The sequence below is a fragment of the Chrysemys picta genome, chromosome 1 (genome assembly GCF_011386835.1).
Source record: "Chrysemys picta bellii isolate R12L10 chromosome 1, ASM1138683v2, whole genome shotgun sequence".
NCBI lineage: Eukaryota > Metazoa > Chordata > Testudines > Emydidae > Chrysemys > Chrysemys picta.
This window is the reverse complement of record NC_088791.1, coordinates 233028998-233044930: the sequence shown is the minus strand read 5'-3', so window position 1 is coordinate 233044930 and position 15933 is coordinate 233028998. Positions and strand designations below refer to the sequence as shown.

The following is a 15933-nucleotide window of genomic DNA, read 5'->3' as shown; positions in this document are numbered from 1 at the left end:
TAATTATTACGGCCTATGTACTACTGTTAAAATCAACGTGTTGCTGCTCCGCTAGTTTCCTCACATTACCCTATCACAAAGGAACAATTATTTTTGTGGCAATTAACCTTTTTCCTGAAATGTTTGTTTTAAACTATTAGTACCACAGTAGAATTTTGCAAGATACATCTCTGAAATGATCAGCCAAAGAGAAAGACGTTGATTCAAATGAAAGACATTTTACATAATGTGCCATGCACACATATTAAAAAGATTACATTTTGCTACAGCATTTGTTCTATCATAATTCATTTGAGAAATTATATCTATTTTTTTGTAATAAAATTTGCTATGCTAGAGACAGTTCCCATTTTCTATACTAAAAACATTTAAGTCCTGCTAGATGTAGCAGGCAAAATAGAACCGTTCTTGAATACTCATTTTAATAATTTATATTTTTAATGAACCTTTGGCCAGTCATAAGCTGCCTGGGACAATGCTTAGTCATGCTCCCCTTTAGGCTTGTTCCTGAGCTTGTTTGTTTTAAGCAGCAATAGCAAAAGTTTATGCCTTGTGGCTTCTGACAACAGTTGTGAGACTGGTTATCTTTCAGGTGTTCAATTACCTAGCAAAGTTAATAGCCAGCAATGGATCATGAACATCATCCAGTTCTAAGTGTCTCTCTGCTATAGACTGCATCTTTATCAAACTCTGCTTTGTAGCTTGTTGTTCTGTAATAATATCTGGAACAGATTCTTCCCCATGCCGCAGACGGGACTGCACAGACTCCAGAAATAGTGTGTACAAACTCTTTCTTTCTGCATCTGAAGTGGATAGTAAAATATATGGTAAATATTATTCTAAGAAACAATGTTGATTATACTAGTACAACTAAGTTAAGGAGATTAACATAAACCCAGTTTTGCTTGCTATATTTCCATATGCAGCATCAACAGTATCTAGGCTGTGATTCGCAAGGTACTTAAGCACATATCTAACTTTAAATACTGATATTAATAGGACTATTTGTATGCTTAATGTTGGGTACATACTGAAATATCTTGCTGAACTGGGACCTAAAATATGAAATTAATATTTCTGAAAATATTAAACCCTTAAAGACGATGGGTATAAAGTAACTGTCAGCCATTAATACAAAACTTGTTTTCAATGACAGTTTATCCTCCCATGACAAAAGGGATAACACAGATATAAAAAGCGGTCGCAAAACAGTTCAAAGCCACCTCACTCTACATTTAAATAGAAAGGGACTTGTATAACATACAAATAGCTAATTTATATTGACCCACGTGAAGACAACAGACATCACAGCTCCCACTACTGTCCTTTGTGTATCATCATTCATGCTGGTTACTCCAAATATTCCGCATGCTTATAGTTGTATCGAGGTCTTTGGGCAGATCACCAACAGGCTTTCCTTAAATCAGGAATCCTATTTATTACCTATCATCCTTTAACCAATGAACTATTCAGTAATGGGAACCAACTGATTAATCACATAATAAGAAAATAGTTTTATGGTTTGAATAAAGATCTTAAATAATACAAACTAACAAGAGAGAATTTAAAATAATGTTTAAGAGCAACTTAAAACTGAAAAAGCAAAGAAATTCTGAATTAAGGTAAAAATTCAGTTCTTCTCACATTGTTGTGTGTGTTGCATGCATCAGGGCTCTTGGAACAGAACCAGTTGTTTCAAATCAGATGTGAAGTTACAAACCACACAGTGCAAGCATAACAAGGAGAGTTATATACTAAACAGTGGATTATAATGGAAACACTAATACACCCTAAATACACAATTGCTGTTAGATACAGAGAAGAAGAATATTTTACACAACTTATTTTCACCTCTTGATGCAGCTTGCCGTGGATAATCATCTTTGGATTGTAGGTTCTTCAACAATTGCATGGACTTTCCAGCCATGATGATTTGTTTTAGTACTGGTTTCAGAAAGGAGACCATTGTGTGCTGCCTACTTGAGGGAGCCTGATCACTGCCAGAGCTGGCACTGGCATTATCACTCATTTTCTCTTCATTCTCCATCTTTTCTGACACACTATATAATGTGTAGGTAGCATACCAAAAATCCCTGTGATTAACTGGGACATTTTTGTTTCTACAACAGAGAGAGAAAATCATTACACTTTATCCTTTTAAAAAGATAAAGCTTCCCTATTAAATAATAATATATTTCACCTTCTATTTGGAATTATCCCAATGCACCATAGAAATGATAGAATCATAGAAATGTAGAACGGGAAGGGACCTCGAGAAGTCACCAAGTCTAGTCCCCTGCACTGAGGCAAGATGAAGTCAACCTAGAGTCTAGAAGACCATCCCTGACAGGTGTTTGTCCAACCTGTTCTTTAAAACCTCCAATGATGGGGATTCCACAACCTCACTTGGAAGCATATTCTAGAGCTAAATGATCCTTACAGTTAGAAAAGTTTTTTTTTTAAACAGCTAACCTAAATCTCTCTTGCTGCACATTAAGCCCATTACTTCTTGTCCTATTTTCTGCAGACTTGGAGAACAACTGATAAGTCTTCTTTGTAACAGCCCTCAACGTATTTGACGACTTATCAGGTCCCCACTCAGTCTTCTTTTCTGAAGACTAAATGTGTCAAGTTTTAAATCTTCCATCATGGAAGGTTTGGAAAACCTGGCCTATCATTTTTGATACTCTCTTCTGGGCTCTCTCCAATTTGTCCACATCTTTCCTGCAGTATGACATCCAGAACTAAACACAGTACTCCAGATGAGGCCTCACAAGCACCAAGTAGAGCAGGACAATTACCTTCTAGGTCTTACATACAACGCTCCTGTTCAGACACTCCAGAATGTTATTGGCCTTTTCCGCAACTGTCTCATGTTGTTGACTTACTCAATTTGTGATTCACTATAACTCCCAAATCCTTTTCAGCAGTACTACTACCTACCCAATTATTCCCCATTCTGTATTTGGGCATTTGATTTTTTCCTTTCTAAGTGAAAACTTTGCAACTATCTTTATTGAACAACACACACAAAGTAATCATTTCACCTATGATTGACACACAGCCACCTCTAGAATGATGGTAACTTTAACATCGCACAGAATCATTGCACAATAGATTATTAGAACAAGAAACAAGAGAATACTTGTGATGGGGTGGACTAGTGTCCTGACACACCCATCCCAGGAAAGGAGCAGAACAGTAGTCCTTCAAGCAGCCTAGAGTAGCTGTAGGGGAAGCAGCCAATCAGGGCCCAGGAGGGCTGTATAAATAGAGTACCAGAGCCAGAGACAGTCAGTGCCTTCCTGGAGCTGGAGGAGTACATATAGTGCTCCTGGCCGGCCAAAAGGAACTGCAGCACCATGAACAGCTCAGTGCTGGCTCCTGAGCCTGAACTTAGATGAGCCCTGAGGGAAGGGTGAAGCTTTGGTGAAAGTGGGGCCATGGGGTAGTGGCCTTTGGAATTGAAGGCAGTTTTGCTAAAGGAACATGGTGGCACATGGCTGCTATTCTTAGGGTCCCTGGGCTGAGACCCAGAATAGTGGGTGGGCCTGGGTCCCCCACGTAGGCCACTGGGGAACTGGCCTACAATCAGACAGTGATAAACCCCCAGAAGGGGAACTGAACTACTTAGCGGCCCAGCTGGAGAGCTGAGACCAGGATAGACCAAGAGGGCAAAACCATTGCCTCCAGGGAGAAAGCCCTGGTGGTATATCCCAATACCAGGGCTCGAACTGTTTAAAGATCAGAGACCCACCGGCCCAGAAGGGGTGCTTGTGTGAGATAGGTGCATTGCCGTTACACTGCTATATACAACTGAAATCCTGGAGAAATGTAGGTAACCAGACCAAAACCTCAAACTGGAATTTATCCAGGAGGTTAATTATTCAAAGTGCCATGGATCTTTAATTACAAATGATTGATGCTTTTAGGTTTACTTAATAAATAAAATAGAAAAACCTACATCACTATGTAGGAGTCTCCATACAAATAACTAAAGTGTAACTGAATACCACATAACGCACACGTGTCTGAAATACCTCAAAATGTAATACCCAGATACACAACAATACTTTAATAGCTTCTGTTTTAGCACATCTCAGTAAAAAATAGGTAAAACAATTCTCATGGGAAGTTAAATTTACAGATAAGGCTGCCTACTCAACTACTGTTAGTTAACTGCTAACAATAATCTAATTGTACATTAACGACATCCCAAATAGGCGAGAGCCCCGTTTTAATTGAAAGTCTTAGACCCAAAGGAAAAGAAATGCAATAGGACACGACAAGGTTATTAAGTTAAAAGTTCTGGTGCCAGCAGTTAATCATCTTCCACAGTAAACAAAATCTGTGTTTCCACAGTCATTCAAAGTGCTTAGTTTTTTTAACCAATTGCCATTATTTGTTGATCAGCTAGAAAAAAGCTTGAGTAATATTACACAATGGAAAAAAGCTTAACTATAGACCGCTATAACACAAAAATTTAGTATTTCTGCATTTTTTTATTTTAAACTACTATACTGTAAAAAAGTGATCATCAAAATGTAATGTGCAAACAGAACTAATTCTTCTAACTGATGCTGAAAGGAGTATGCAAATAACTCAAGACATTGTTTTATCTTATGTTTCTGTTCCAAATAGCAATAGGTTTATATCACTGTCTTGCCATGCATTAGGAAAAATCAACTTTATTTTATTATGGATACATTAATTTAGGAAAAGAATTGATTTTTTTTTAAACTGAATATTTGTGGTTTGATGGCCAACTTCATATTTTTTAATTTTGCATTTTTCCAAATTAACTTATCTCTATACCATATCAACAACTACTAGGGTCACTGTCTCACTACCTCATGTTATTTCTCCCATGTAGACTAGAGATGGATAAAAAAAGTAGGATTTTAAAAAAATCAGATCATTTCTAGCTGTTTTATCAAACGAAATTATTGTCATGCCACCATCCAGTTTGTCTCTTCTTCAACAGCTATAATGTTTATTTAGGCCACACTGTTTTGATCTGTTCATCATCATCATCCATACCTCTGAATGATAAATTCCTTAGCAGGATCAAACAAGTTACCATGGACAATCCACTCATCCACTGTTTGCAAATACGGCCTTACTGTTTCAACCCAGAGAGAGAAGAGGAGGGATACCTGAAATGAAGAGTAAACACCAATTGTTGTGGGATTTTATAAACGTTGGGCAAAATTACACATATTATTTCAAATAAAATAGCTACTATACACTGCAGAGAAGCCAATCCAAAGAACTGTGCAAATATATACTTACAGTATGCACATGTACATACAATTTTTTAAAAAACTTGACCAGACATAATGTTGAACTAAAAGCAATGCCGTGCAGTCAGTTAAATGTAAGCAGACACCCTGCAACCTTCTCTACGCTGCTTTCTCAATGCCCTTCAGTCCTAACCAGCAACCTTCATTATTTTGTCCTAAGTCTCTTTTGAGCACAAAGTGCCAGCCATAGCAGATTGTGTGGTTTATAATGTAGATAACTGGAGAATAGGATGAGACCACAACATGTACTTCATTTGTGACCTAACAGACTTATAAATCAATTCTTCAGTGGTAAAAAACTTCACATAAAAACTTGTTAAACAATATTCTAGATACTGTGTTTCATAATAAAGTAAAAAGTTAGATTTGACATACTGTTTGCTCAGATGCTTCTCCAATGTTGTCATATTCAAGAATAGCTTTGTAGAGTGTATTAAGCAAATGAGATGCTCTTACAACATTTCGAGTGTCAGGTGGTACTTGCGGTACTTCTGCTACCCCTGTGCTGAAAACTTTGTGAAGTACCTTAAGCTGTGCCAGTCGAGGTGACAACTTATCTACTACTATTGAAAGAGTGACTGTTTTGTCTGCAAAACCAAAAATATACAACGATAACCATTTTTAGCAAGTTTATATATTTTTTAAATATTGTCTAGCATTTTATACAATTTTCATAGTTTAAACTTATTTGTACAACAGTATATTATTCTCACATTTTCCTATTATAAATTAAATATCCCCTATACTGTACCTTTATTGATTATGCACTTCTCAATTTCAGTAAGCTCTTCTTTGAAACTAATGAAGTACTTGTACAAGGCCCACATAAAAGCTTGGTAGGTTCTAAATGGGGGTTCTGTAGTTTTCTTGGGAGTGGAAATGGTTCCAGGTATTACACTTTCTGAGCTGTGCCCCATCACTTCATCAATGAACTTCTGCAGCCTAAACACAACTTGTCCATATGCTGCTATCTGCTCCAATACTGATCTTAAGCAGTTCTACAAAATAAGGTTTTCCAGAATTATCTTATGAATATTAATCCTTTTACACAACCAGAAATCACAAGATATATAAAAGGTAAAATGAAAGTGACTGTTGAATTTAAGAGATAAATATAACATAATTTCACTGTCACTGAATATTATCTCTTTTATGGCATCCGCCCACTCAGTTTTGTTTTATTAAATCAAAATATGTATTGCTTAAGTTAAAAACAGGTGTGGAAGCATTATTATTTTTCCACAGGAAGTTTAGTTTCCTATCCCCCAAATATTCAAGCCCTCTAAAGACAGGCATATTAAATTATGATTTGAATAAAATCAACCCAGGTTGATCAAATAACTTACCTGGGTCAAATGAGTTACAATAATGTCATTTCTCACAGTCACCTTTCCCTCATTCAGCTGAAATATAAAGAGCTTTTTCACCCCTGAAAGAAGCCTGGAAAGCAAGAAAAGGTGAGCATTCTTAAAAACAAATTAATCATAATTATATGGATTAGAAAATATATATGTCAAATCCTTAAGAGGAAAATTTAGTCTTGCTTACCTGAAAATTTCCTTTCTTAGGGTAGGTCTACACTTTTGAGCTGGATGTGTGATTCCCAGCTCCAGTAGACAAACGCATGTTAGCTCTGACCAAATTAGTGTGCTAAAAACAGAATATAGCCGCAGTGGTATGAGCAGCCCGAAGTCCATATCTAGCATTTTGAATGGGATCATCCTAAGGGCAACTAACCCTTCCCGCTGCTCATACAAGTGTGGCTACACACTATTTTTAAATGTGATAGTTCAGTCAGAGCTAGCATGGGTATATCTCCTCAAGCTGGGAATCATTCCCACTCAAAGTGTAGACATGCCCTTAGAATCAGAGTTTAAGGCAAGAGGGAACCACCAGATCATCCTGTCTTAACTCCTGTAAAATCACAGGCCACTAAACACCACCTAGCCCCTGCCAAGCCCAACAACCAGAATTAGACGGAAGAACTATAGCCTTCAGGAAACAAAAATTGTGTGCCACAAGCAGAGAACAGCATAGACCAAGGTGCACCAATAACCGAGGCCCTTGCACTGGCAAGGAATTGATATAGTGCTATAAGTCCAGATGATCCTAGCAAGTGACCCATGTTGCAAAGGAAAATGAAAACCCTCCCCGCAGTGTTCCTCCCTATCTACTCTGGGGGAAATCCCTTTCTGATCCCACATATGGTGATCAGTTATACCTTGAGCATGTGAGCAACACCCACCAGCCAACCACCTAAGAAAGAGAATTCCCCATACCACCTCAGGGCATCAGTCCCCCCCAATCCAGTGTTCCATCTCCAGCACTGGCCATTTTTCTTCAAAGTAATAAGATCCACAGATTCATTCAATGGTACTTCAGCCTGCTTGCAGTCTGGGAACAGAACTAGACCTGTCAGTCACTGGCAGCATGGGAACACCCAAGTATACTTTGAGGAAAAAACAGAACATTTTAAATTCCACATAATGAAAACAAACCCAAATCCTTGGATGACAATTTCCATCTCTAATCTGAGATCCATTTGTCTCTATGCTCAGCCAGATCTGTGAATCATATTACATTCTCAAAAAAAGGATATTTTCAGCTAAGCAAGGGTAAATTTTCCTGTTCTTCTTCATGCTAAAATCCACAGACATGTTACAATGGGATTTTCATAGCAGTGTTCCTCCAAAAAGGGAAGTAGGATTATTCTTTAAATATGGACATCCCAAACTAGGTAGATAATACATAAATATCTCCTCCACCTTCTCTTGGGCATTAGGGCATATAGAAGACTTGGCCAAAAGGAAATAAATGGCACTCGCCAAGATTCGATGACCAATATGCAGACTTGGTGAACTAATGGCTGTCCAGCAGATCTCAATGCAGGAGATATAACTGCTCTGCCTTGAGATTGCCAATGCTGCTAAAGACAGGACTTTGATGCTCAACAAGAGGAGAAATATTTCTTGAACTTACTTAGGGAATGACAGTTTGAGGACTACCTGGCTAAATTAAAAGTACAATACTGTTCTTATTAGAGAAATCTCCTAACTTCAAATAAAATAAACCCTCATCTGATTGAAGATTGTAACCTGAAACCAGGTTAAATTTTGATTGGGAAAACTGAGGAACCTTCTGGCATCATAAAATGAATGACAGAACAGGTTCTACCCCCAAGCTGCAAGCAGGCTCAAGTACCATTGTAAGAGACCTGTGGACCTTATCACAAAGAATGGGACATCATGTTAAATTTTTGTCTTAAAAAGTCTTATGTTGGGAATTACTTTCTGTAAGACTTAAAATTCTAAAATTCATTTAAGATAACTTACATTATAATACACAAATATTTATAAATTGGATTTCCAGCCTGACAACTGAGTCCCTAACAACAATTATAGCAACAATAACAACAAAAAATTGAATTAAAAATCATTAAAACATCCTCAAATCCTGTCAGTGGCAAACCTATAGGATAAGAAAAAACCTGGTCAGAAAACTCTTTAACTTCTCAACAAATCCACGTCTGGTAGATTGTTAAAGGAAGAAAGTTTCAAAGATGTGAGCCCTCCAGTGCACATCACAATGTCAGCCATATCTTAAGCATTTAACATCAAGAACTGATGCATTGTTACTGCTGTGTTAAGACACCGCATAAGAGGGGCAAACCCTCGGCTGGCCATATAAGGTTTACTAAATTGTAACCTACATCTTAAATTGCACTTGGAAGCCAACCAAGTTCTGAAGCAGCAACTAGTCATACTCAAGAGATGCCAGCATTTTTTATTAGCAGAAACTTCCAGGTTCCTTTCCAAGGTGGCTCTCAGTAGAGCATAATGTAGAAATCTAACACTGATACTGAAAAGGGGTGGATCACTGTGACAATGTAAACATCACAGAAAAATGGTTGCAACCACTAGGCCAGCTTTGGATGAATAGAGGGCATGGTAGCACGACTATGTGGCACTACTGTCATCTGGGAATCAGAGAGCAATAATGGGTCCATTGTGACCCAGAGACTGTAAACGATATTGCTGAAGATCAGAAATACATTTCCAACAGAACACACGGTCATGGTCTCAGCTCTTTCTTTTAGAGGTTTCCTCCTACCTCTCACTTGAATTGAGCTTAAAAGTATTTTTTAATAGTAAGAAAAATAAAATGACTGACTTTTTACTCAAAAAATCTGCTCATTGTGCATTGAGTTCTTTCACTTTAAGTAACAAAAATAAGTTTTTTGTACTGCACAGGCAATACAGTTATGAAAGAGTGAGCTGGCTTATTTTCTGGCTTGTGCATTAAAACTATTAAGAATGTTGCAATTACAGAATCTTTACTACTGGTGATGGTGCACAGATTAGAAAGAAAGGACACAGCAATATTTCTTTTCTGACACTGAAAGCCAACTGCAAATCTGTCTCCTAGGACCAACAACACTATGATGCAAGATTCTTTTATCATTTGAATATTAAATACATTTCATATACAAGTATTTCAGGGATTCCTGCTTACCAGAGTGTTTCCCGGATAACCTGTGTTTCAGTTACAAGAGTTCTTTCTTCTGGCATATATAAGGGATCGCTGCTGTACAAGTGTTGGTCCCTAAAAGAAGAAAATGTACTATTAATTAAAAAAACCTGAAATCATAGCTGAAGTGTTTACAAATAAGAATCAAGCAATAATCTTAAGACTCATTTCTCCCCTAATTTACACCTTTGACTTCAAAGACTTCCATGAAGCTCTATAGGCTGTAAACAAGAGCAGAGTTTGATTCTAAACCTTTTTAGAGGCAAAAAAATATGAAAAGCCACCAAAATATTATCCAGTCAAAGCCCAACTACCATTAACTAGCAAACATTTGACGTATTAGATTAGTTTTAGTATTCCAACTCTCAAATGTTTAATTACTTATTATCCAATAACATACATAGTAATGCGATGAATCCACTTTTTTGACGCAATGATTATCAAATAGAACATGTAGCTATTTTAAATACATTAAAGTCAAGAGTAAACATGAATTTGGATCACGAATAACCCCCAAATCCCATCCCACCTCAAAGTAACACATGCCATCTCAAAAACTTGCGAAGGGAATGGAAATTCCTTCACCTCTAAATATGAACAGAAGATCATAGGAAAAAGTTCTACAATTATTCATAGACCTTCCATGATTTCTTTACTGGTAGATAGATTAAAAGATTTTAGTGTAATATGTTAGGATTACTTAAGTTTTTAGCATTCTAATTCATTTTTATCACTGAAAGTACTAGTTATTTATACAATTTCTTAGCTCAAAATTCAACCAAACCAAATATGTTCACTGGCAGTGAATGTGTGCACAAACCAAATCACAATTTGATATTGCCCTACACATGCTAAATTTGTCCAAACTGAGATTTGGAATTTGTGATGGACACAACAGCACTAGCTTTGTTTTAAATTCTGATATTGGGAAGGACAGTAACACACAAGACATTTATGCATTTTTACGGGGGTGGAAGAACTACGACTGTTCAGCACAATAAGCAAAAGTTAAACTTATACTGGCTCATTTTGTTCAATTTGCACGCACTTAGTTTGCAATATATAAATATATTTTAAACTAAATCAGTAACAAATGCTAACTACATATTTTGGAAGAGCACACACATTTTACACTTTAACAGTATCACAGCTTAATGTAAATCATTAATAGTTCATTAAACCATTATCTGGCTTTATTTAATATCAGCAGTGAACATGTACGTGATCTTTTTTTCTTACCAGACAGCAGCTAAATTGGAATGTAGGTGCAAACTGTGAGAAAAACGAAGAGCTCTTCCTGTCCAATATTGAGGAACCACATGCTGTTCCAGCCAGCTGCGCGCATCAGGTTCACCCACTGGTAAGACATTTGACAGTCAGTGAAGGATTTTCATTTATGTAGGGAAGGCTTATAAAAGACAAAAAGAAGTCTCACTAATAAGCATCCAAACAATGAATTAGCTTCAGGATATAGCTGCATTCAAATAACTGGCTAATTACTCCTGTCTGTTTCCACTTTATTGCATGTACAATCATGGTGATTTCATGTATAAGTTAGTTTACACACACAGGTGCCTGACCTTTTGAAAATCAGGCCCTAAAAATAAGACAGAGGTCTATTAATATTTATATATCTTTCCATCTTAAGGAAATGTACTTTATTTTAGACAATTGTTGAAACGATACATACAAAACCTATATCAAAGGTAACTTTAAAAAGTAAGGTGCCAAACACCAGGAAGCTCACCCTATAGTCACGGTGTCCCTAATACTAGGCACTCAGTACATTACCTAAATTTTTTTTCTCCTAGTTCTATCCCCCATGACACCTAGCCTCACAGATAACCAGCTTCTATTCTAGGTGCAATATCCTACTGTGCGCTCTCCTATAATTTCACAGCTGTCAGAGAAACCGACTGAAACCAATCTGAAGGGGAGCCATTAGTGTCACATTTATTACAAGCATTTTCATTCATTGAATTATACTATTCCCCAAGCACACACAAATGTTTTTCTGAATACCTGCTTTTATTTCAGTGTTAACATTTAATAACACAAGCTTTGTATTATATCTAGATATATTTAAGTTGTGTTTATCTGATGTAAATTTATCCCTAGAGCAGCATCGGTGTGCATACTTCCATAGGAATAAATGGAAGTCTTTCCATTGACTTTAATGGAAATTAGATCAAACCTTCATTACACACAAATGAGGCACTACCATTTTACTCTGTTAAAGAGTAACTATAATACATAACCAAACTCACAACCTTAATTATAGTGACAATACCAGAGCACTTTAATATAGAACTCTTCCATAGTTATTGTTAGGTAGCCACATATGAGTGAGAATCATTTATTAGAAATCCATTTGTTATGAGATCCCTCCATGAAGAGAATTTTGAATAACCAACCTTTCCATGTGACCTGAGACACTGTTTTCTTGTTATGGTCTTGTTCTTCTTGTGGTGTTCTGTCTACTTGAATGCCAGAGTCTTCCCTGCTCAGAGGTTGTTGAGCATCCTCCTCCTCTTCACTTTCTTCAGACCAATCCTGACAAGTATGACAAGACCAAGTAAATTTTTAGTGCAATGTACATGAGGGAAGGAAGTATACTCAGTCCTTCTTGGCAGGGAAAGTCAGTGTAACATGTCTACTTTCTGTCTTCCACCAAAAAAAAAAAAAAAAAAAAAAAAAAAAAGGCATGAGGGAAACTAAAAGGAACCCTGAAAATCATTTGATTTTTTCCCCAAAATTTATTTTATAACATGGCCCAAACTGTTAAGTTACAGACATCATCAAAATAGTAAGCTTTTTGGAGCAGTGACTTTGTATTTCTACATATCTTACTCCTAGGGCAATTCTGTGCCACTGCTCACGCGCAGAATTCATGTCCGCTGCAGATTTCTTTCCTTCCCCTGAGAAAAATGTTTTTCTGACAGGGAAGCAAAGAGCAACCACACTCCCCTCTCCAGCAGGGCAGGTGCATCATTTTGGGTGCCTGGAACAGCCCCAGAGAGGTAAATCACAAAGGGATCACTGTACGGGGAGCTGCCTTCCCATCTGCCCAACTCCTGTGCATTCAGACCCCCATACCCAGACCCTCCGCTGGGCCTCACCGCCCCCATGAGTCCCCTGAACACATACCCCCACTCCAAGCCCCAACCTCTATTCACCTGGACCACCCCGTCAAGCCCCCTGCACCCAGACCCCCCAACCAACTGCACCCGGACCCCTGTCCCACTCCCCCAGCACCCAGACCCCACCCCTCCCACCGAGCCCCAACAACCTTCACCAGGACCCCACCCCCAAAGAATCTCATTGCCCCTGCACCCGGACCCCTCACTGAGCTGCCCACATCCAGATTGCCCCACACAGAACCCTCTTGCCCCACACCTGGATCCCCCGCACACTGAACACCTCCACATTTGGATCCTGCTGGGCTAAGCCTGCCTGCACACATCTGGTGTGCCTGGCGCAGAGCCATGGGGTGTTTCTGGGGCAGGACTAGCCCTTGCACTGTATCAGGATTGAGTGCACCGTGGATACACTAACTAGGATACACTATCTATACACATTTACTGAAGCAATTATATAACTTAACTTACATTTATTTAGATTCTTAATTTTTACTTATGTTAGAAAATGGTGAAGGATGCATTTTAATGGCTATTAGCCAGGATGGGCAGAGATGGTGTCCCTAGCCTCTGTTTGCCATGGGGGCAGGGGATGGAGCACTTGATGATTTCCTGTTCTATTCATTCCCTCTGAAGCACCTGGCATTGGCCACTCTTGGAAGACAGGATACTGGGCTAGCTGGACCATTGGTTTGACCCAGTATCGCCATTCTTGGATTCTTTATGTTCTTATTTACTGTTTAATTTTTTTTCACATGTGATTTGTGTTAAGCTCTATTTGGATGGAAATTCAATCAAAATGCACAAAAACATTTTTCATTCAATAAAAGCTCAAACATGCTGAATAGATAAGACAAAAAGTTGATCAAAGTTTATAAAAATACATTTTGCATTTCAAAATAACTGATTTATTTAAACAAAGGAAATATTATCTGTAGTTAGTGAATTGAATGAATTGTTTCTGATCACCATGTCCTTCAAAATCTTAGAAATAGTAGATCTCATCCTCTAACACCTGGTTTTTACTCAAGACTGGAAAAGGCAAACAAACTTTCCTGCTTTTTCCAACTCCCAATCAGCTTAACCTTGGATTTCTTGTCATTGATCTGAAATGAAGAAAATAGGCTTCTCCACCTGCAGAAGAAGCTAATGCAGTCAAAAGCTGGTTTAACACTTCAACAAACTCTGGTTTCAAGTGCTTACGGATTGACTTTCACCAGTTCAGTGATCTGACTGTCTTTAAAACATCATCAGCAAGCATGTACTGCTTAATACAATTTTTTTCTATTTCAATTATTTTAATAGATTAGAGTAAATTTAGGCCTTAACAGGTTGTCAAATTCTAATTTAATTTTTAAATGGTTTATTTTTAAAAAATAAACCTGTATTTAAATAAAAAAACTGATCAAAAAAATCTAAACAGTGGTTTTTGTCCACAGTGATACAGCCTCCCCTTCTACGATCCAAAACATTATTTAGTTGACTTCCTGACTCTCCACTGCTCTAGAAAGAATGTGCCCTGCCATAGCTATAGCTCCCATACATCAACAAGCCATAAATTATTTGCTTTAGTGAACATCTATAATCCTAAATATCATATATACGGTCTGTAAGAACATAGTCAGTCACTTTTAAGATATTACTTACTGGTGTGTCTATGTCAGGACCAAAATCAATTTCTTCACCTTCCCTCAAGTACTTTCCCCAGTCAAATTCTTCTTCCTTTTCTAAAAGGAATACAAGTGAGACTCAATATTTTTGTGCTTATTTCCAACTTCCTCTATAACAAGACTTATATTTTTCTAAAGGTGCAGACTGACAAGAGATACTCTCTTCCATTCAAAACTGTCACTTTCTTTAGCAATGATATACAATTTTCACTGAAGATTTAAGTAGTCTGATGAATTATCTTCCTGTTTCTTTCTCTACCTATATACATTTCTCCTGAAGTGCTCCTCTGATTCTGAGTTTTAGACTCACACAAATTTGCAATATGGTGTACAGTCATCCCATTTGCCTGATTTCACTTCTTCCTGCATCATGTCATCTCTATTTTAGGCCTCAATCCTGCAAAAGACTTGCAAGAGTGCGTATCTTTACGCACTGTGAGTAATCCCAGTTGCTTCAATGGAACTACTCCCAGTGCATAAAAATGGTCTACATTCCAAAGAAAAACCTGCAGCCCTGAGTGTCAGAGCCTGGGTCAACTGACTTGGGCTGTTGGGGCTTGGGGCTAAACATTCCCGCTTTGGCTGGAGCTCGGGCTCTGAAACCTGGTGAGGGTCTCAGAACCCAGGCTCCAGCCTGAGTCAGAATGTCTGCACTGCTATTTTTAAGTACCACTAGCTCAAATGACCTGGGCTGTGTGACTCAGTGCCATGGGTTTTTCTTTGTGGTGTAGACTTACCAAGAGTAACACATGGACAAGTCTTTGCAGGATCAGGAACCCAGATTGTAAATTACTGAGGGCAGGGAACTTGTCTTTCCTTCTGTGTAAAAGAATATGTACAACCATAGTGCTATAGATAAATATTTTTAAATAAAATAATCACACAAACAATATAAAATAATATACTTTAATCCAGTAGGAAGGTTACTCACCTGTAACTGGAATTTTCTGAGATAACCTCTGCATGTTCACACTTTTGGGATGTGCTGACAATGCAGTCCAACATACGTCACTAGTGCATTCCAAGAGTGGAAATGTGCAGAGGCCACTCGAAAAAGAATTTTAAGATACGAGGCTTCTTCCCCTCCCCACAGTTTCTAGACTAAAATGTTGTTTCAAACCATTTTTTTTTAATGGCTATTTTTCAGCATTGCAAATGAATACCACAAGGATGTGTGGTATCCCAAACACATTTTTCTCAGGTGTTCCACTCTTCTCATCCTTTTATTCTTGATCCATTGGGGATTGTCAATTTACTGCCATTTGTTTGTAATCAGAAACATAAGGAAATTGTACA

At 37.8% G+C, this 15933-nt stretch overlaps 1 protein-coding gene across 3 annotated transcripts in view; it reads right to left on the bottom strand.

The window, feature by feature from the left end:
* Window positions 1-15933, bottom strand: part of TUBGCP5 (tubulin gamma complex component 5) — a 52268-nt gene that overhangs the window by 29833 nt on the left and 6502 nt on the right. For all 3 annotated transcript variants that reach the window (XR_010597670.1, XM_065580819.1, XM_008167412.4), the window contains exons 5-14: window positions 14615-14694; window positions 12245-12383; window positions 11070-11187; window positions 9816-9905; window positions 6650-6743; window positions 6055-6301; window positions 5679-5890; window positions 5041-5156; window positions 1852-2120; window positions 605-803 (exon numbers count right to left, since the gene is read on the bottom strand). Coding sequence is in view for 2 of the 3 variants with exons in the window: in XM_008167412.4 (XP_008165634.2) it covers window positions 605-803; window positions 1852-2120; window positions 5041-5156; window positions 5679-5890; window positions 6055-6301; window positions 6650-6743; window positions 9816-9905; window positions 11070-11187; window positions 12245-12383; window positions 14615-14694 (1564 nt within the window). In the remaining variant the exon portion in view is untranslated. The remainder of the gene's footprint in view (window positions 1-604; window positions 804-1851; window positions 2121-5040; window positions 5157-5678; window positions 5891-6054; window positions 6302-6649; window positions 6744-9815; window positions 9906-11069; window positions 11188-12244; window positions 12384-14614; window positions 14695-15933) is intronic.